The sequence below is a fragment of the Perca fluviatilis genome, chromosome 4, assembly GCF_010015445.1.
Source record: "Perca fluviatilis chromosome 4, GENO_Pfluv_1.0, whole genome shotgun sequence".
In the NCBI taxonomy this organism is placed as follows: domain Eukaryota; kingdom Metazoa; phylum Chordata; class Actinopteri; order Perciformes; family Percidae; genus Perca; species Perca fluviatilis.
The window spans coordinates 12,804,153-12,825,515 of NC_053115.1; the positions used below are offsets into that span (position 1 = coordinate 12,804,153).

Here is a 21,363-nt window from a genome sequence, read left to right on the forward strand (position 1 = left end):
AAAATCTGAATAGATGGGATGTCCAATGGCATGTGGCATCTGAAATAAGCGTCAGTCAGTTATAGGTCATTTATAGGCAGTTTAAAGAGCTAAAGAATCCACACTGTGTGTTTCACCACAGACTCGACTCCTGATGAGCAACCCCAGCAGATACCAGAGGTAAATGAGCGGAGAGAGAATGCGGCCGAGGAGGAGAATGGGATGGAGGTGAACTGCAACGGCCACGCTTCCACACCGGAAAGGGAGACCCAGCTCGAGGCACAAGGGACCAAGCAGACGACAGAGGAGCAGGAGGACCAACAGAACGCAAACCAGCCAGAGAGCAACACTGAGACCCAGGGCTCATTAAGTAACAAAGAAGAGCAACAGACCTGTAACGGTTCACTCGGGGCCGCGGCCCTGCTGCCGCTCCCTGCCTCTCTCAGCCCAGACTCTGTCACGGTGGAGCTGAAGGAGGGAGACGACGACGATGAGGAGAAGAAGAAGGAGGATAAGATGGACACTCAGGGGGAGACCAAAAGAGGGGATGAAGAAGTAGACAGCCAGGATGGTTAGTTAAACTTGTTCACACACTGTATGATGATGCATTATATACATTGTGTGTCTTCTGGTTCCAGCACTTTAATGAAGCCATATGAAGCTTGCAGTGAATATTTCATATTGAGTATGCTCTGGTGTTCTGGATATGAAATCACTTAAAATGAAAATATGTTGGATATACATAATTTTATACAGCATTGTGTGTGTGTGTGTGTGTGTGTGTGTGTGTGTGTGTGTGTGTGTGTGTGTGTGTGAGATCACACACTTTGCACTGAATTATACAAACTGTTTTGTTGTGGAATATACAGTACATTTTCACACTTCTCATATCACATTTAACACCACGTGATTGTCAAATAGCACATTAGCGCACGTGCATTACAAAGAGAAAAAAAAAACCTTCACAATAGTTTGAACTGGAGTGGCACAGGAGTAGGCGTGGGCGGAACCGTTTTCAGTTAGAGCTGGAAATGAGCAGACTAGATCAGTGCTAGTTAGGCTAATACATATGAATTATCCCGGCACATCACTAACCACTTCTGATAAGCAATTACCTAGAGGATACACTGCAATGTGAGCCATAATAAAGCTACATGCTACAGTAGCAGCCTCCACTCTTGAGTTTGAATGTGGCAACAAAATGCAAACCCAGACTTTGGGTTAAAAAGGTTTGTCATATTTATTATGATCCTGGGAGTGTTCTTCTCAATTGTTGGAAGGACCCAGTGCAGTTATGAGCTTTCTGCCATCTTGGATTCTCTCGGTCATCTCCTGTGTGTCTAAATATTTTCTGCCATTCTTCTCCCTGCTTCACTACGTCACCCTCCTCTGTCCCTGTCTCCCTCTCCTCTCTTCTCTTTAACAGGAGCATCAGGCAACATGTTAGTAAACCCCTTGGACCCTCTTAACGCTGACAAGCTGCAGGTTAAAATTGCTGACCTCGGCAACGCCTGCTGGGTGGTGAGTGCAGATTTACATTAGAGCTTTTTATTATTCAATGAGGGACTCTTATTGCACTCTTGAAGGGTTTGTTGGCAGACAAGTTTACCTGTGCTTTAAATCTGACCTTTTTTAAATCTTGGTAAACACCGGGCTCAATTATTCCCCTCTTCTTCTCGCAGAACAAACATTTCACAGACGACATCCAGACGCGGCAGTATCGTTCTCTGGAGGTGCTGACAGGAGCCGGCTACAGTACACCAGCAGACATCTGGAGCACAGCCTGCATGGTAAAACAGACACGCAGTCACAAACACTCAGAGCACCTGCAGAGCTATGAGCAATTGTCAATGTCATTACACTTACTCTGTAAAGGTCCAGTGTGTAACGTGTTTAGTTGTTCATTATCAAAATGTGTGTAGCCCGTTCACAAACTTGTCCTTTTTCATGAATATTTACCACCACCATCAATTCCAAGTATTCCTTTTGGCTTGACATTTTACATTTACACTTGCATGAACTGGGGTAGACGCTCCATATTCATAACCTGACTCCGCCAGATGGATCGCTTCGCATTTGCTCGCCATATCCATCTGGGAACTTTCCGTTTGAGAACTTTTGGGATGGGGCGAAAATACTGGTTAGCTGATCGGATAAACCATCTGTCTATCACCACCTATGTTGGTGATAGACGGGCCAAATCAACCAATCAGATCAAACTCTTGCAGAAACCTGTCGGGAGAAGAGCAAAAACATCTTTTCATCATAGAAAAGCCTCCGTTGCCGTTTTTTGCTCTTCTTTCAATGAAGGAATACTTTCTAATTTGGATAAAACTTGCGCGATAGCTACGCTCATCTCATCGGTGGAAGCTGCCGTGTTGTTTAGACTGAACGGTGGCCTCTCGTCGCGTCACACCTACACCCGCCTCAAAACCAACGCTGATTGGTCGGTCGCTTGGCGAACGGCTCCAAATTTTCTCTATCTCAAGATGCCAGACTGATCTGCGAGTGTAAAACTGCAGCTCGCGAGATCAGGACGGTCTCACAAGGCTACCATATTCATGCGCCATCTTGAAATACGTTAGCCGGTAAGGGACATACAGGACATACTGCTCCGCCTTTCGCATTTTCGCATTCGTGTATCCTTCAGAACGTACAAACATGTTGTCCTACACCATAAAACATTTGCAAAGCCTTTTTTTTTTATGTTTTGGTGACAACACTGACACACACTCGCATGCTTTAAGATAAAGGAAAACAACAGAAGTCAGGGAATCCAGATCTTGACCTCATTGACCACACTAATGATTATATGCATTTGATTAAAGCCATCCATCTACCAGTTATTGAGTTAATGTGTGTGTTTTTCTCTTCAGGCCTTCGAGCTCGCTACTGGAGATTATCTGTTTGAACCCCACTCTGGAGAAGACTACTCCAGAGATGAAGGTCAGTGTCTGCTTCCCCTGAGACGCCAGCCTTTAACTAGAAGATTGTTTATATTAGACAAGGCACGCTGCGATGAGTGTGAATGCCAGGTTCACATGGGAAGTTGTAGCCTTAGGCCGGTTACACACTGCCTGCGTGGCGTTTCTGTTTTCTACGTCTTTACACACGAGAAACATGTCTGACGCGGTGCTGCTGCTAGCCTTGTCTGGACACACGTATGTTTCCCATTGATAAAATGAAATACCATGTTAAACATAAATATATACTGATTTCATTACAGCAAAGACAACGTCGGCAGTATTGACGGCGAAATAGGCTACAGAATATTTCGTTCTGCAATATTAGAAAATCAATATTTTTGTTTTTTTTTATAAATTACATTTATATATCTGCATTTATATCAAAACCTAGAGTCGTTCAAACATCAACATGTCATTTATTAATATGTATTTGTGTCTAAATGACATATAAACATCTTTTCCTATTATATTTTGCCTGGAAACGCTTCCAACACGCTTGCTTGTCGCGTGAAAAATAGGCGTTGGTTCTATTTTCTAGCAGGCACACATTTTCGGCGCGGCTCAAGCTGCGCCTGAGACGTGCGTGTCACGCAGGCAGTGTGTAAGCTCTAATCTGTTAACATGGGAGCCGAAATATAAACGGACACGCCACGCAGCTCACACGCTCACGCCACGCATCCAGTGTGTAACCGTCCTTAATGGTGTACATTTCTACCTGTCTCCAGTACTTCAGACATTACTTAAAACGGTTCTGTTTGCCTGAGTGCTTTATCAGCTGTTTGTGTGTTTCTCTGCCTTCCTGTAGATCACATAGCGCTGATCATTGAGCTGCTTGGTAAAGTTCCTCGGAAGCTGATCTTGGCAGGCAAATACTCCAAGGAGTTTTTCACCAAGAAAGGTAAACACGCCACCGGCTGTCTGCTGTAGCTAAATCCAGTTCATCCTTAAAATATGCTCAGGTATTTGGCGCAGAAGTTTCTATTTCAGACGGCCACCTGACGGCTCAAGGGATCAGCCATCTGCTCTGTTTGTGGGCAGAACTTGCTAATTACATTTTTATAGCAGCTATTTCCAGTTCATAGAGGTGGTGCAGTGGATTTATGGCTACCAAAAACACACATTATTTGTATCAAACCGTAATTGCGCACCCTATATTTTCTCACAGGCGACCTGCGTCACATCACCAGGCTGAAGCCGTGGGGTTTATGCGACGTGTTGGTAGAAAAGTACGAGTGGTCCAAAGACGAGGCCCACACCTTCAGCACGTTCCTGCTGCCCATGCTGGACCTTGTCCCCGAAAGGAGGGCCACCGCGGCCCAGTGCCTCTCCCATCCATGGCTCACATCCTAGAGGCCGGCATGCACACCTCCACCCTCATATTGTGAAAGGATACATTAGGTTTGAAGTTCCTGGGCTTGAAAACATAGAGTAAACTAACACATTAACGTCTGCAAGACCCTGTGACTGCATCGTGCCGGCATCCTCCTGTCATGGCTCAGAGGCTTCCCACACACACTTTCATGAGTACGATAAAAAGAGACTGCTACTGAGTCTTTGACCCGTTTTGGTTTACACTGTGGGCATAGAGTGAACTCTTCTTCCTGTATGTATGGCTCTTTTTCTAATGGCTGTATAGGACTTATTGACCTTGCTCTCGTTTCTTTTCCTGACTCCAGCTCTTTCTCTGCAGCACATCATTCTCTGTATTTTTAGTTATAGATAATGGACTGGAAAAGAAGGTTGCACTTGTCTACAAATGCAGAAGAAGGTAGGATGTTGACAAAAACATAAAGATTGCCATCAAAACCACATACTGTTATCGTTAAGGTCAATAATAAGCCAGATATTTCTTTGCTAGTCATGTTAGTGGTGCCAGCTTTTACGCCTTAGGCTGTCAAATGTGTGCAAAGTGCCCCGAATTATTAATGCTAACCGCCACGATGAAAGACGAGAAACGTTCTTAGCGCCGTCAAGTTGGCTTTATCCTAAACAACTTTTGTACATTTGTATACAGGTGGAACTACATGATCAGAAAGCATGAATGTCAAGGTCTGGTGACTGAGAGACTCACACTATTTTTCAGGAAAACAAAACTCTAATCTTTACATTTTTCAGCATTCCTGTCTTTTTAAAAAAGCACTTGTATACACAAAATGATGTGAAAAACGTTCAGATTCCTTTCCTACTTCATGCACGAGTGGACAACTTTGTGCCGTTTCATACCTGGATCACTTCTTGCATGTTAAGAAAGGCTTCATACAACGTTTCCCACATTTACAGTCAAATCAAACTATATGTGGATCCACGTCCAGTGTGCAGTGCACCAAAGAGTCAGCCTCTAGTCTCCCTCGATGCAGCCAAAGCTTTGCACAGTAAGCCTTCACCTTACTGTCAGCAATGGAAGGTGAAGGCACAAGCTGAAAGGTTTGAGCTTTCTTTTTTTTTTTTACTTATTAGAAATTCCTTGAATGTTCAGGTGATTTCCAGTTGTATTAACTGAAACTTCAAGTGTTTCCACTGTATATGGAGGTGTTGGATTTGAAAATGGATTGTACCAAAAACAAATGCTGTAATAATGCTTTGTATCCCCTCAAAACCATTTTGCTCGTTTTTATACAGTCTCCTCGCCTTCTGTTCATGTCTCCGCTCTTCATTTGATTGTTAATTTTTTTCTGTAGGTAATAAATAAAAAATTTTCAAAACCTTACTAAATTGTATTTGCCTCATAAGTCTCCATTCTCTGACATATAAATAGATAAATCCCCAAAGATTCTGTATTAAAACACATCATCATTAACCTAATTCATCATCAGGACCTCCAGAGGGCAGATGCAGTAGAGTGGGATCAGATTTTATTTTCAGTGAGTACTAACCGATCCGGAAGCATATTTTATTAGGATGTCTAACCAAAATCTCTCCAAATGCTCCTTAAATGCATCAGTTATTAGTTTGCATGTCAAATGATGAACACCTGTTCTGTGATTAAAATTTAACATGTTTAGATAAACACTTTCTGGCACTGAAATAAACAGCGTCACTTAGGGCAGTCTGCTTAGCATTTATGACAACTCTCTCTCTCTCCCCAAAGTAACAAGGAGCTGCTCTGCTCAGCATGTTCATTCACTTGTTTTAGTCCAAAATACAATAGCAATCCGCTACAAATCCTAAACTCTGAGCGGGAGGTGGACAGTGACTCTTCCCATGTTTTCAAAGTCTGTTGATTAGCTGGCACAATTTCAAGGACAGAATGAACTTCTTGTAGTTATTTTTTTTCCCCGATTTTAATTATGTCCCGAAGCCTTGGAATACATATAAATCCTTAGAGTCGGCAGTGCTGCTCGTAAAGCCTCGTCCATCTCTTCCCTCCGTTGTCCACGGGGGGCCTAGGCGTTATCTGTAATTGAGAAAGAAAACGTTACTGAAAAGAGATTTACTGTAACTGTCAGTTCAGACACTGATAGATATCTGTCAGTAGCTCAGCTGGATTTTAACACCTACTATACAATAAGAGAGTCGACAGCCCTTCTAGTGGCTTTGTGAGGATGTACTAAAGCCGCTTTGAGCTGATGCTCACATCAGCACGCAAACATGCAGTGACAATGTTCCCATCTTAGTTTAGCATTCATGAATTAGCTAAGTAGCACTCGACACAAAATACAGCTGAGGCTGATGGGAATGTTAATTGTATTGGACAAATACTAATTTTGATCTATTGATGGCCCCAGAATAGATGAAAGGTCAGGGGATCGCAGGTATTACTGTTCATCCTCTTGGGAACATCAATGGCAATCCATCCAATAGTTGTTGAGACATTTCAATAAAAAAAAAAAATCACGGTGGCTCTGGAGGAAAAGTAAAGGGATCACCTGAGTCATTAAAAACCATTCTAGGAAGCACCCATCAGGTAGATGTTAAACGTCCCATGACATGGTGCTCTTTGGATGCTTTTATATAGGCCTTAGTGGTCCCATAATACTGTATCTGAAGTCTCTTTTATATAGGCCTTAGTGGTCCCCTAATACTGTATCTGAAGTCTCTTTTATATAGGCCTTAGTGGTCCCCTAATACTGTATCTGAAGTCTCTTTTATATAGGCCTTAGTGGTCCCCTAATACTGTATCTGAAGTCTCTTTTATATAGGCCTTAGTGGTCCCCTAATACTGTATCTGAAGTCTCTTTTATATAGGCCTTAGTGGTCCCCTAATACTGTATCTGAAGTCTCTTTTATATAGGCCTTAGTGGTCCCATAATACTGTATCTGAAGTCTCTTTTATATAGGCCTTAGTGGTCCCCTAATACTGTATCTGAAGTCTCTTTTATATAGGCCTTAGTGGTCCCCTAATACTGTATCTGAAGTCTCTTTCCCGAAATTCAGCCTTGGTGCAGAATTACAGCCACTAGAGCCAGTCCCACAATGAGCTTTCCTCAGAATGTGCCATTTCTGTTTCTGTAGATATTGAGGAGGAGGGAAAGGGGGGGCCTTGACCAACTGCCATTTTGCTCGAAAGCCATGATGTCTCTCTCTCATGGGTGGGCCAAATTCTCTGGGCGGACAAAGCAGAGAAAGGGGAGGTAACCTTGCTCCTTATGACCTCATAAGGAGAAGATTCCAGATCGGCCCATCTGAGCTTTCATTTTCTCAAAGGCAGAGCAGGATACCCAGGGCTCGGTTTATACCTATCACCATTTCTAGCCACTGGGGGACCATAGGCAGGCTGGGGGAACGCATATTAATGTTAAAAAAAAAACTCATAAAGTGAAATTTTCATGCCATGGGACCTTTAAGATATTTCACTGAATAAGTGAAAACTTTGACCTGCTGGTGTCGGAGGATGACCAAAGTCAGTAGGATCCATCCTCTGGGAACCATGCGTGTCTGTACAAAGTTTCATGGCAATCCACTCAATAGTTGCGGAGATATTTCAGTGTGCACCAAAGCAGTGGACTGGACAACATTGCCATCCATTTTTTTCTCAGTTTAACCCGACCTCAGTGATTCATCACTTATACGGAGAGTGAAATTTCGAGGCAGCCCAGCCTCTGCTCAACCTCTTTCCATTTTCCCTCCAGCTCTCAACACACTCTTACACCAGACCCTCTGAAGCCTTTAACCTTCCCCTTGGCCCTTGCTAGCTCCCTGTTATCCACCTTTTATCCTTCCTCTTGCATCTTTGCCTCACAATTAAAACTTTCTCTTGTTCTTCTCTCCAGCTAAATATCCTCATCCAGGATGTCTTCCTCTCCCAGCCCACCATTTTTTCTTCACTCTGGTACCTTTCTCCTCCACCTGGAAGTCCTCTGGCAGAAGCTTGTCCTGCCGGTTGCCCAGGCTGAAGGCCAGGAAGGACAGGACTAGCGAGTCCATAATGCTGATGATGGCCAGGATGTAGGCCCAGCCCCCCCCCGGGGGCGCCCCCCCCCCCCCCCCCCCCCCCCCCCCCCCCCCCCCCCCCCGCCCAAAAAAACCGCACCGTGCCGGGGGGTTTTTTTGTGGGGGTCCGCACACACACGTTTCTTTCTCTTCTCTATTTCCTAGCGGTAAGATAGATCATACAGCAATGCCCGGGGGGGGGGTGTGTGTTGTTCGCGGGCCCGCACAGCATTTTTTCCGGGGGGGCAAAGCCCCCAGGAAGATAACAGCCAATCACCATGCATGTGCCTAAGAGAGGGGAGGCAAAGGACGAGGAATTTGGGTTTAAAATCAGGTACTTCAACATCAACAGTCACTCTTAGCCATTTATTCGAATGCACAAACTTTGGCACATTTTGATGTGGGAAACCTTTGGAATCTTACATTTACAAATTGTACATTTACTCAAGTACAAATTTGAGATACTTTCTTTTCATGCCACTTTGTAATCTACTTAAATGCTGCACCTTTTATTGCACATTTATCTGACCGCTTTAGTTACTACTTTTTAACAAATTAAGATTTTTGCATGCAAAACATATGAAGAGCTTATGAAACAACTTCCCAACAGTACATACAAATAGAGCCGAAACAATTAACTGGCAACCATTTAGTCATTTTACATGTAAAAATGCCAAACATTTCATGGTTCCAGCTTCTCAGATGTAAGGATTTACTGCTCTTCCTTTTAATAATTTCAATTTATCTTTTATGAATTAAGAGGTTTGGAGTGTTTATTGGACAAAACAGACATTGTGGAGGTGTAACTTTTGGTTCTGGGTAATTTCTCACTATTTTCAGAAGGTTTAGAAACCAAACAATCAATCAATTACAGTAATTGAGAAAATAATCAGCAGATTAATCCATAATGATAATCATTAGTTTGCATTCCTATATAAACAGTTAAAAGTTAGCTTCTCCTCAACCAACTATAATAGTAAAATACTGTTCAATGCACGACCACCTTCTCCACCTCCAATGCTGAAACGACAACACACACACACACACACACACACACGTTGCCTAGCAACTGCCGAGCATCTCGTCTTCAGAAAGATGATCTTGTTCATCCATTATTGACTCTGCAGAAAGACAGCCGCCCTCGTGCAGTCTCACCTCACCATGTAGAGCCACGTGAACTATCAGGTGACGAGGTGAAACGTTAGCACACGAACGCACACTTTCACTTTCTCAAACTTCTCATGATCACTTTCTCAAGTCTCTTGCCTAATTTCAAGATAGATAATTGTTAAACTGCAACTTCTCATCAGCTTTTGTTTTACATTTCCCCCTCACTTATATTGTTTCGGTCGCTAGTTAACCCCTCACATATTGAGTTGGTCCTGAATAAGTCTCATCAAATATCCTTTCACTTAGGCTAATTTAGGGAAATAATTTATTAGTATTAAAGTAAAAAAAGTAAACCTTTCAGACTAATTTAGAGGCTCGGGTAGCTTCTGTGCGAGTAATATGCAAACATAGATGTAACTAATTCAGAGGCTTGAATAGATAAAAAAAAGGCATATTGTGTATGTGTGTACAGACATAAAAAGTATGGCATTCATTGGCGCACACACACACACACACACACACACACACACACACACACACACACACACACACACACACACACACACACACACACACACACACACACACACACACACACAGCCAGGTGTAAAATAGGGAGAGGAGAAAGTGTAACAGCACACCTCCAGGTTAATCTCATTACAGGTTTGTCCTTTCACTTGCAGCAACATCTGTTCCCAAGTTGCTTCATGTTTCAAAAACAGAATCATGTTCCACTTCTGTCAGTGTGTGCGTCTGGTAAAGGAAACTACTGAAATGTTGCACTGTAGTTGCCAGTTTAAATCTTCTTTTTAGACGTGGTCTTTCTCCTTCTATTTTAATCTACCGACTATTTTACAAGACAAAGCTTGTATTGTGTTTCTGCATTACCTTGAGTTTTCTTGTATTTCTGTATGAGGCCTGAACATAGTCCTCTTTTCTCTCTGTATATTAGTGTGGCCAGCTTATAACTTCCTGCAATTAGTGGGGCCAAGTGTCCTGAGATCTGGTGTGGTTTGCTGTTGTGTCTTTCTACCCAGTGGTGGAAAGAAAGTATGTACACCGAGTATTTCCATTTCATGCTGCTTTAAACTTCAACTCCACCACATTTCAGAGGAAAATCTTGTACTTTTTACTCCACAGCGTTTAACGGACAGCTCCTTTTTACTTTTCAGATGGGAATTTTAAAAAACAAAATGTGTTTTAAGACAATAAATTGTTAAGGAATAATACTTTTACTTGTGAAAAAGTATTTCTACAGTGTGAGATTTGCGGCTTAGGTCTGAACACCAATGTTTCCATTCATATTCACATTGATGCGTCATTGCTCATTTGTTAGTTAGAACCAGTAAGGTTTTCCAGTTTATGTCTGTAAAGTAATTCAAGACTTGTTTGATTGATAGAGAGCTGAATGAACAACTCCTTTTAAACTTAGAAACTGATATTAGTTTGGATCCATGGTGTGGGGGTAAAATTAAGCACAATGCCAACGCTGGAAGTGTTAAACTAATGTGGTATGAGAAGGTCCTCACTAGTGTGCTGGGTGTGCAGACATGAACATAAACATAGGAATATACCCAGACACTGATGCATAGGCATAGTTTACGGGGGGGGGATGGGGGGCTACCCCCCCCCCCCATAATCAAAACTGACCGGTGCAACCCACCCCAACAACCTATTATAATTTTCTTTATATAAAAGACATTTGCACCATAAATTGCTGCAGAAAAGGCAAATTGTTGCAGAAAAAAGAAATCACCAGAATGCAGGAAATTAAGTGTTTGACATTCAAAATGTCAATTTTGCTCAAAAGTGGGGATCTCAACACCCCCCCCCCCAATGCTGAACCCCAAATTCTGCCCTTACACTGATGCAACCCATACTTTGTAAGAATACTTTGTAACAAGTACACAGTTGATGTATTTTTACATATTTTTGTACTGAGCTCTGTTTTGTATATTACATATTTAATATAGCCTACAAGATCTAATAGCCTACTGTAGGATTATAATGCTAATGTAATAGGCTTTATGTAAAACTAAATGTATGTTTTTATATGACTCCTATTAACTGCCAGGAACTGTTTTGTAGAAACGTCTACGTGTGCAGCTACAAACTGGCAACCCTGGTGCTCACTGGAGGCCAGCTGCATCCACGCGCAGATCTTGTAGACGCTCCCCGCGTTGCAGAAGAAGAAGAGGCTGAAGCAGACGATGCTGCCCACCACCAGCAGCATGGAGATCCCCACGAAGAACATGGCCGTCTTGAAGGCGCCGGACGGGATGGAGCCGAAGTCCAGCGCGCTCCCTTTGCAGGTGAGCTCCGAGGTGAGCGCGTTCCCGATGCAGTAGTGGAAGAGGCCGAAATATCCGGCCTGCGGCGTGTTGACGCTGTCCCCGATCCAGTACGGCTGGATGAACACCACCACGGTGATTACGGAGAACGTGATGGTGAAAACCGTCCACAGCACACCCACGGCCCGAGCGTTACGCACGTAGTTGGTGTGGTAGATTTTAGCGGCCTCCTGAGCCGGGAGCATGGCGACAGGGAGGGCTTCTTAAATGTCTCTTGGATGGTCTCAAAAGAGGAGAAAAATATTCTTCTTCTTGAATTTTCTTTCTTCTATTTAAACCTGTTAGAATGAACAGGAGCCGCCTTTAGTTTCCCGGATCAATTATGACCGTATGCTCAAGACGTTTATCTGCTGATAACTTCACATTACACATGTCACCACAAGTCATCAGTCTCCAAAGTGTTTCCTCTCCAGGTAAGGCTGCGGGTCTCAGGTAGGCCTAATGAATGATTCATGGTTAAAGGATCCGCAGAATAGAGTAACACACGTGGCAAGCAAGGCAAGTCTCCTTTCACTCTTAAGGGCATAGGCCGTAATCACTTTCCTCTATTTGATTTCATTCGTTTTTTTTTTTAGTTTAGGCTACATAAAATATTCGTTCAGATAAGAAACCATAATGCAGCATTGGGGTCAGACCTACTTCTAGTTTCATGTTTTAATGTGTATATTTTAAACATTGTGAAGGTTAATATTTTAATTGTGTCAAGACTTAACTTGTGTTGACTTAGGGTCAAATTGACCCGTTTTAAATTTTTGTTTTATATCAGAAAATATGGGACGTAGAAATAAGCGCTGAAAATGTAAAGAAGAAAAAAATTACAATTTTAAAACGTTGGAAAAAGCAAAAACAAACTGTGAAAAAAAAAAAAAGGCGTCAAAAGTTTTTTCAAGGTTGACGGGAAGACAACACAAGGGTTAACACATATGTAATTGTTCCTCCTGTCCATAATGAGTCAGAAAGTAGGGGTGCACCATACAGAAAATGTCACGATTTGATATGGATTTTTTTTTTGGTTCACGATTCAGAGGACTGGATTTTGTCCCCCCACCAATCGTGTGAAGAAAGGATCTCTTCACAGCCAGTATGATTCGAACATGACAGAACAGTTACAGCATCAACCACCAACTCTTTCCATGTACTGTAGGTATGTAATGATTTAAGAAATGTGAACCCTTTCGGTCAAAAGTAAAGACTGAGCCAGTGATGGAAAGAGACCAATGACTGTATATGATACAGTGGGAGGGTCTGAGTAACATGTACTACCATCTTTCACTAGATGGAGCTACAGAGCTTCAGTGTAACTGCATCACCACCCATTTTGCCCCAAATCACTCTTTAGCCCTTGTATTGTCTTCCCATCGACCATTCACCTTTTTTTTTTTTTTTTTTTTTTGGGTCAAAATGTTAAATGATCATTTTTTTTTCGACACTTGTTGCATTTCACGACATTTTTGTCGCTCTTTTTTGCAATTATTGTCATTTTATTATTGTTAACCCAATACCCAAATTTATAATATAGAAACTTTGAAAATGGGTCAATTTGACCCGAGGACAACACAAGGGTTAAACAAGTCCCAAATCCAAAATCTAAAGGAAACTGGCCATATTGGAACCTTGTACCTCTACCAAACAGGCCAGACATGTTTCCATTGAACACCACAGGAGTTTTGTATGTTAGGAGGATGGTGGTGGTGTTGAGGGTAGGTGTCAAAGTCGTACTGGTTAAGTGGTGGAAGAAATATTCTTTTTTTTTTTTCTATTCTTTTTTTTTGCCGTACAGTAACTACTTAGGTGTCAAAAGTAAAAATACTGATTGTTATACATGCTGCCCCCTTTCAGAGTGTAATTTTATTAGTAATTAATATTATTGCTGATGCATGTGTGTAAGCACTTAAATGTTGTAGCTGGTCGAGGTGCTAATTGTAACCCTTTATTGGGTAGTTAAAACTATGATATTATATTTAATAAGCTGATGATTTGTTTTCTAGTAAAATCTGCTAAGTGACTATTAACTATAGCTCTCAAATAAATATAGTAAACAGAATTTCTCTTCTGAAATGTAGTGGCCTATAAGCCTAGTGTAAGGGGATGTTCCACTTTCTTGTCTTTTCTGTTATGCTGTGTACTGTTATGCTGTGTACCGTTATGCTGTGTATTGACCTATTTGTACAAAATGTGTGTGGTGTCCTGTTCAAAATGATATCTCACAAATGCTAAATTTATTCAAGCAGCATTAAATTAGGTCAGACAAAGCAAGTAAAAATGCATGTTTGTGGTGGTGCTTTGTTACAGTCACACATGGGCTGTAAATGCAGTTATTTCCACAATACATTTCCCACACAACAAAAGTAAAGTTGTGCTGATATCTGTAGGCTAACGTAACACATTACATTGTCACAGTGTTTTTCCATGTCCGTTCCACAATGTTGTTCTCAGTGTTGGCCCACATACTGCTGCGCTGCAACAACACATGAATGTACTGATCTTAAAGAAGCCCTTTCACATGCCTAATGCTGACATATTTGACCTTTTTAGATCCTAATCAACCAATACTTGGGTGCACAAAGCTCCTTGCTGACTGAATAATGTAATATTCTTAGAGCCTGATTGTTTGACCTATAGAATCCATTATTTACCCTGAGGCATGTTTGGTTACTCATATTTTAAGTCCCTCTTAATATTGTTTTCTTACAGTTGATCTGGTACATGTAATAAGTTGATATATAGACCTGCAGCGGTGTGTGTGTGTGTGTGTGTGTGTGTGTGTGTGTGTGTGTGTGTGTGTGTGTGTGTGTGTGTGTGTGTGTGTGTGTGTGTGTGTGTGTGTGTGTGTGTGTGTGTGTGTGTGTGTGTGTGTGCACACGTGTGTGTATGAGTGTGGGCGCTGGCGTGTCAATGCACTTAGCTTTATTAAATGATACCGCCCCAGAGTGAAAGGGAGGTTGTTTATAATCAACTTATTCGAGAGCAGCTATCCAATTTTCTGATACAGAAGTGTGTGTGTGTGTGTGTGTGTGTGTGTGTGTGTGTGTGTGTGTGTGTGTGTGTGTGTGTGTGTGTGTGTGTGTGTGTGTGTGTGTGTCTTTGTGGGATGCTGGGATTTAATGCTTTTCTTGTGCATATGTGTTTTACTATAATGTTCCATAACCGTGAAAAGACGGCAAATCACGAGCAAGAAAATAAATCTATTTTTACCACAGAAACAGTCTTTTTAACAGAAGGTGCACACAGAAAGTATTGAAATAAAAAAAACATGTTTTTAAAGTTACCAATGAAGCTCTGGTTCTGTGGCTTCGGGACGAATTCAGCATAATCTTCCATTTTGCCTGAAGTGGAAGTTGTGTTTGTGATGAACCTATTGAATCTGAGAGCACATTTCAGCAACTCTTCCAGTCCCCTTCTGCCTGCCTGCCTTCTTTAGAGGCTGATGTAAGTAACAGATAATTTGGTAATGATACTAATTTAATGACAGGTTGCTACAATAATGACTGAGTGAAACCAGCTTCATGAACCATTCAAATCAGTCAGATTTTGGTTCAAATTCTGGTTTCAGGAAGTGGATGTTATTCCTGAATTCCAAAATTTGGAAGACTTTTAGTCCTGTGCATTGTTAAACACATTCAAATAGGTATTATGGGTAATATGTTCCATCCTGATGTACTTTGAGTGTGTATATAATGGATACCAAACTTTTGAGTATCGTGTAATGCAGAGTATCGTGCATATTTTTTAATGTTTGAAGTAGTTGGGGCAGTTTGTTCCTGGAGTGTTGGGAGGTGTGGGGTCAACTGTCACAGATGGACTCGATTAGTCTTTTTTAAATGTGTAAGTAACAGCATGCAATGGGCTTGGGTCAGGGGGCCGAAGAACAACCACTCCTCTCATCGCGCACACACACACGCGCGCACACACCCACACGCACATACTGGCCTCATGCCCTGTGATGCAGCACTGAGTGAGTGTCACTACCTCTCTGAAACCCCCGAGGCTGCAGCAGCCACTATGAGCCAGCCTCCACCCCAGCCGCCGCCCGATCACAGCCCAGCAGACAGCATCAGAGCCTAGGCAAGAAACGGAGCATAGTGTGGGTCAGCACGTGCCCTGGGGAAGGAAGCTAGAATGTAGGTCTGCTCTACAGGGGATTGTGTTCAGGACCCATTACTGATCGCTCACCACCGTTGTATCTTTATTTAAATGTTGTTTTCCTGGAGGTGATTTTCTTAACTGATGAGTAGTAGCTGTGAGAAAAGAGCAGTGCATGTTTATATTTTTTAAAGGTCACGTCAATTAAATATTTTACAATGTCTTTGTTAAAAAAAAAAAAAAATAAATAAAGTGATTATATACCTTTCCAGTTTGATAAATGATCTGATGACTATTGTATGTTCATGCAAAACCCAATAAACAAAGTAAAAAAACAAAACAAATAATAGTATTTTAGGTTAAAACATTAGTTAACATTTTTGGGAAATAAACTTGTTCACTTTCTTGCTGAGAGTTAAATAAGAAGATTAATATGGTATTAATCTTATTATGTAACTCTTGGCATGCATGACACAATACACTCACCTAAAGGATTATTAGGAACACCTGTAAGATTTCTCGTTAATGCAATTATCTAATCAACCAATCACATAGCAGCTGCTTCAATGCATTTAGGGGTGTGGTCCAGGTCTAGACAATCTCCTGAACTCCAAACTGAATGTCAGAATGGGAAAGAAAGGTGATCTAAGCAACTTTGAGCGTGGCATGGTTGTTGGTGCCAGACGGGCTGGTCTGAGTATTTCACAATCTGCTTACTGGGATTTTCACGCACACACATTTCTAGGGTTTACAAAGAATGGTCTGGAAAAGGAAAAACATCCAGGATGTTGCAGTCCTGGGGGACAAAAATGCCTTGTTGATGCTAGAGGTCAGAGGAGAATGGTCCGACTGATTCCAGCTGATAGAAGATCAACTTTGACTCAAATAACCACTCGTTACAACCGAGGTAAGCAGCAAAGCATTTGTGAAGCCACAACACAAACAACCTTGAGGCGGATGGGCTACACCAGCAGAAGACCCCACCGGGTACCACTCATCTCCACTAAAAATAGGAAAATTAGGCAACAATTTGCACGAGCTCACCAAAATCGGACCGTTGAAAACTGTAAAAATGTTGCCTGGTCTGATGAGTCTCGATTTCTGTTGAGACATTCGGATGGTAGAGTCAGAATTTGGCGTAAACAGAATGAGAACATGGATCCGTCGTGTCTTGTTACCACTGGGCAGGCTGGTGGTGGTGATGTAATGGTGTGGGGGATGTTTTCTGGCACACTTTAGGTCCCTTAGTACCAGTTTGGCATCGTTTAAATGCCACAGCCTACCTGAGCGTTGTTTCTGACCCTGTCCATCCCTTTATGACCACCATGTACCAATCCTCTGATGGCTACTTCCAGCAGGATAATGCACCATGTCACAAAGCTCGGATCATTTCAAATCGGATAATGAGTTCACTGTACTAAAATGGCCCCCACAGTCACCAGATCTCAACCCAATAGAACATCTTTGGGATGTGGTGGAACGGGAGCTTCGTGCCCTGAATGTGCATCCCATAAATCTCCATCAACTGCAAGATGCTGTCCTATCAATATGGGCCAACATTTCTACAGAATGCTTCCACCACCTTGTTGAATCAATGCCACAAAGAATTAAGGCAGTTCTGAAGGCGAAAGGGGGTCAAACACCGTCTTAGTAGGGTGTTCCTAATATTCCTTTAGGTGAGTGTATACTCCACCTCAACTATCATCACATTGTTGAAATCAAGATTTGAATCAAAGATATTGGGATATTTGTCACGTTTAATATCACTGCTGACAATAAAGACATGCCTTCACTACTTTCCACTGTAAGCAGTGACTGCGGAGCTCTGGGACAAAGCACAGCGGGGGTCCAGCCCTGCCAAGAACTGGCAAGGAGCTGCTCTGCTTTATGCCACTGCAGCTGACACACATAAATCTAAACCACATAAGTAGCTTCTCTGTCGCACATACACACACACACACAAACATAAAACACAGACACCATCATACATCTGCGCACACACTTATTAGACTCGACTGAGTAGGAGGGAAGCACAAAATGGAAACAACTGTGCATTATTCAACTTTTTGGCGGTGCACCTCTCTCTCTGTGAGCCGATGAGTCGTCAAATGTGTGCTTGTGTAATCCCGGCCAATTCAAACAGTTTTGTTACGGTAAAGAATGGGGGATTAGTTTATGAAGATTCAAAGCCAAATATAGAAAACGCATGTGAGGGATTATAGACACATCAAAGAATATGGATGGAGAATACATTAGGGTGCAGTTTCATCTTCCATCTCCTTCTCTCTATATCGTTTCTGGTCTTTTTCGCTGAATGAAGCAATGTGACACACAGGTTGGAGCAGTGAGAAGAGAACATTGGACTTCATTGGCATTAAATGCATCTTAGTCTTTGCCTAATTCAATACACAAGGCTGATATGGGTTTTACACGTCATAGTGTATACGTGGCATATTAATTAAAAACATAAAAATGTTGCAGTAGATGACTTTCTTAAGTTATGAGTCATTTTGTTTTCAGGCTAGACTCTAATTAAATGCTGCAGAAATGAGAAGATTGGTCATAAAGTAATATTCATGAAGAGGTGTGTGTATGTTTGCTGGAAGAAGAAAAATGTCAGATCCAAGGAGGGAGACTGAATTGCTGACTTTACCGTGACTGACAGAACCCGAGGGCGGCTGGAATGATTGTATTTGAACGCCTCTTATTATTTAGGATGCTGTTATTTTGACTATATGAAGCCCTAAATATAGGGATTATGCTGCAGTTTGGCAGTCGCAATAATGAAATATCTTCAGGGTTTTAGAACCCACACAGTACGGTTATGAAATGTGCTGTTTACATTGGAATGTGCTGAGGAGCTGGAACAAATCTGCCAGAGTGGATTTGAAAACTGTAAACATGCCTGAAGAGGAATGAAAGGCACCGAACATATGCTTAGGAACACAATGCAGCCTAATTATGTAATAGTTGGTATGGTCTTAAAAGTTCACCAGACGTAATGAGGTGAGTGTGTGTTTGTGTTTGTGTGTGTGTGCACCACTCATGTTTGTGTGTTTTGTTGTTTGGTGGCCAGTTTCCCAACAGATCTAGGAGGATTGTAGCTTTATCCACATAACTGGATGTTAATCTTGTGTGGAATCCAGCACTGCCTCCTGGGAACGTAGCCTGCGCGGTGCTAGCATCACCACCTGGTCCTCGACACACACACACACACACACACACACACACACACACACACACACACACACACACACACACACACACACACACACACACACACAGTTATAGAGTCATAAGCTCCTCTGTGCACAAGGATTGGGTTTATAGTTCATGCAATCATTCACGGACTGTGTTTCATTACATAAAAGTGATTGTTGCCTGCGACTGCAGGGACTTTTTTTCTGAGTTCAGACAAAAAGCAGTGTTTCCTATTAACCAATACACCGACAGTTGGTTGAGCTGGCATCTATATGGTCACACAGAATAAGTATAAGAAGCCACCTACAGTAGATTAAGTTGTAGCCTATGTTTCTGGAGTTGTGAAATAGTTAACTGAACTGTGTCTGTGTTGTATTGGGAAATAACTTGCTGCAGTTTAGACATGACTGCCATTTGCTAACTGTCAGTATTGAACATAAATCATATTAGGGTATTAGAAGGCTGAGTTTTCTCAGCAAGTGTAGATTTGAATCCAACCAGGACAAAACACTGCCAACATTGCTGACAGCTGCAGTGGCACTGAACATGTGGTAAAGTCACTTTGCATGGATCCAACAGAAACATGGCTGTGAGAGGAAACTGAGAAAAATAAAATATATATATATATTTTATTTTTATTTTTTAGCATGGACAATAAAAGAAAAGATACTAAATAAAAAATCCACAGGAATGTACTAAGAGATGTATAAGCATAAGACACTTGCAGTGACAGGGCAGGGACTGATCCTGTGATTCAGTCTGTATGGTAGGGTGCTCTGTGAGAGTGTGTGTCATGGTGGTAGTGCAAATAAATCCAATAGTACAAGGATAAAGTCTAGAGACCAGCATTAAATATGGACAATATAAGAGAATGATGTAGACATAGTAATATAAAAACTATAGCAGTGCAAGGATAAAGTTTAAAAAAAAAAGACAGCATTAAATGTGGGCATTAGAAGGGAATAAAGTAGACATAGCATAGACACAAATCAACAGTCAATGTTAGAGGTTTGAAGTAATATACAATATTGACAAGTAGACAGTATAGAGAGAGAGAGAGAGAGAGAGAGAGAGAGAAATTGAGGAGGAACGTTGATGAGCATCAATCGTCTGTTTGACGCAACTAAATGAAAGGATTTCAATTTCCCCTTTTCAAGAAATCTGACTCAGCAGGAGAGGGAAGTGAGCAGCGTGCAACTTCCCATTCAAACCAGAGCAAATTAACTCCATCTTCTGCTAGAACCACAGACTATTAAAACTAGGCTAGAACATAATAACCTCTACATGATTTTCAACCTTTGACCTCAAGGCGTTTAAACCGGTGGCCCCTCCTCTCCGTCATTGTAACAGTCTCCCTCTGTTTATGGCGGACGGACCTCAGATGTCGCCGCTAGCACTCGGTGTGCTGGTAGGTGTGTTGCTTTACTGCCCGCTGTGGGCGGGACAACAAAATCCCGTCGAGCCCGCTGATTGGTCTCTAGTATTCGATAAAGGCGAAACTAATCCAGCAGTTGGCTCAACTGCATGTCAATCGAATGCGATTATGCTGCTTTCAGGGGCTCTTCATATTATTGTGGTATCATAGAAATTGTAGTTAAATTGAAAGCAGCACTTTCCTATGTGACCGGTGCAGTGGTGGGATTTATCTAAATACATTTACTTTATTTAATTACAATTTTGAGGTACTTGTATTTTATTTAATTGTTTCCATTTCATGTTACCGCCACTCCAGTCCACTATATTTCAATTCAATTTTATTTATAGTATCAACAAGTTATCTCAAGACACTTTACAGATAGAGTAGGTCTAGACCACACTCTATAATTTACAAAGACTCAACAATTTCAGACACAAGTAGCCTATTGTATTTGTTTCTGTCAGCTACAGAATCATAATCAGTATATTGTATTATACCTACACATTATACACTCCAGTTTATATAACAATAGCATAGTGGGTGGACGACTTGTTAGTTGGCTAACGTTAGCTTGCTAACTCTGCACCCCACCGGCCACAGAAAACGAACAAAGCTGTCACTCATCTGGCGATAGCAATGTGCTTTGTGTGGATTAAGCATTAAATTGGTATACGTTACCATGGCAATGGTACACAAATGGCTGTCGCTCTGACCATTCTACTCTTATTCTACTAAGTTGTGATTTGAATGGGTTTGGCCCCTATGGTTTGGCCATTGTTTCCATTATATTTTAATGGCACGAACGATATAACGGTAGTTGCAATATTCCCGACAGCCCCTGAAGGCAGCATTACCCCCTCCAGTGTACTGTCTCAGCGCCGATTCA

The 21,363-nt window shown here is 41.8% G+C and overlaps 2 protein-coding genes across 4 annotated transcripts in view; one reads left to right on the forward strand and one right to left on the reverse strand.

The window, feature by feature from the left end:
• srpk1b (SRSF protein kinase 1b) overlaps positions 1–5,638 on the forward strand; it is a 32,920-nt gene extending 27,282 nt beyond the window's left edge. For all 3 annotated transcript variants that reach the window (XM_039796936.1, XM_039796934.1, XM_039796937.1), the window contains 6 exons: positions 122–550; positions 1,406–1,500; positions 1,662–1,769; positions 2,856–2,925; positions 3,751–3,843; positions 4,111–5,638. In XM_039796936.1, coding sequence (XP_039652870.1) covers positions 122–550; positions 1,406–1,500; positions 1,662–1,769; positions 2,856–2,925; positions 3,751–3,843; positions 4,111–4,295 — 980 coding nt within the window. In that variant the 3' untranslated portion in view covers positions 4,296–5,638. The remainder of the gene's footprint in view (positions 1–121; positions 551–1,405; positions 1,501–1,661; positions 1,770–2,855; positions 2,926–3,750; positions 3,844–4,110) is intronic.
• Positions 5,382–12,290, reverse strand: lhfpl5a (LHFPL tetraspan subfamily member 5a). Its single transcript, XM_039796940.1, has 4 exons — positions 11,559–12,290; positions 8,493–8,603; positions 8,219–8,341; positions 5,382–6,339 (listed from the first exon to the last, which is right to left on the reverse strand). Exons 1-4 carry the CDS (start codon positions 11,959–11,961, stop codon positions 6,329–6,331), a joined length of 648 nt encoding a protein of 215 aa, XP_039652874.1. The 5' UTR covers positions 11,962–12,290; the 3' UTR covers positions 5,382–6,328.
• Positions 12,291–21,363: the final 9,073 nt, after the last annotated feature.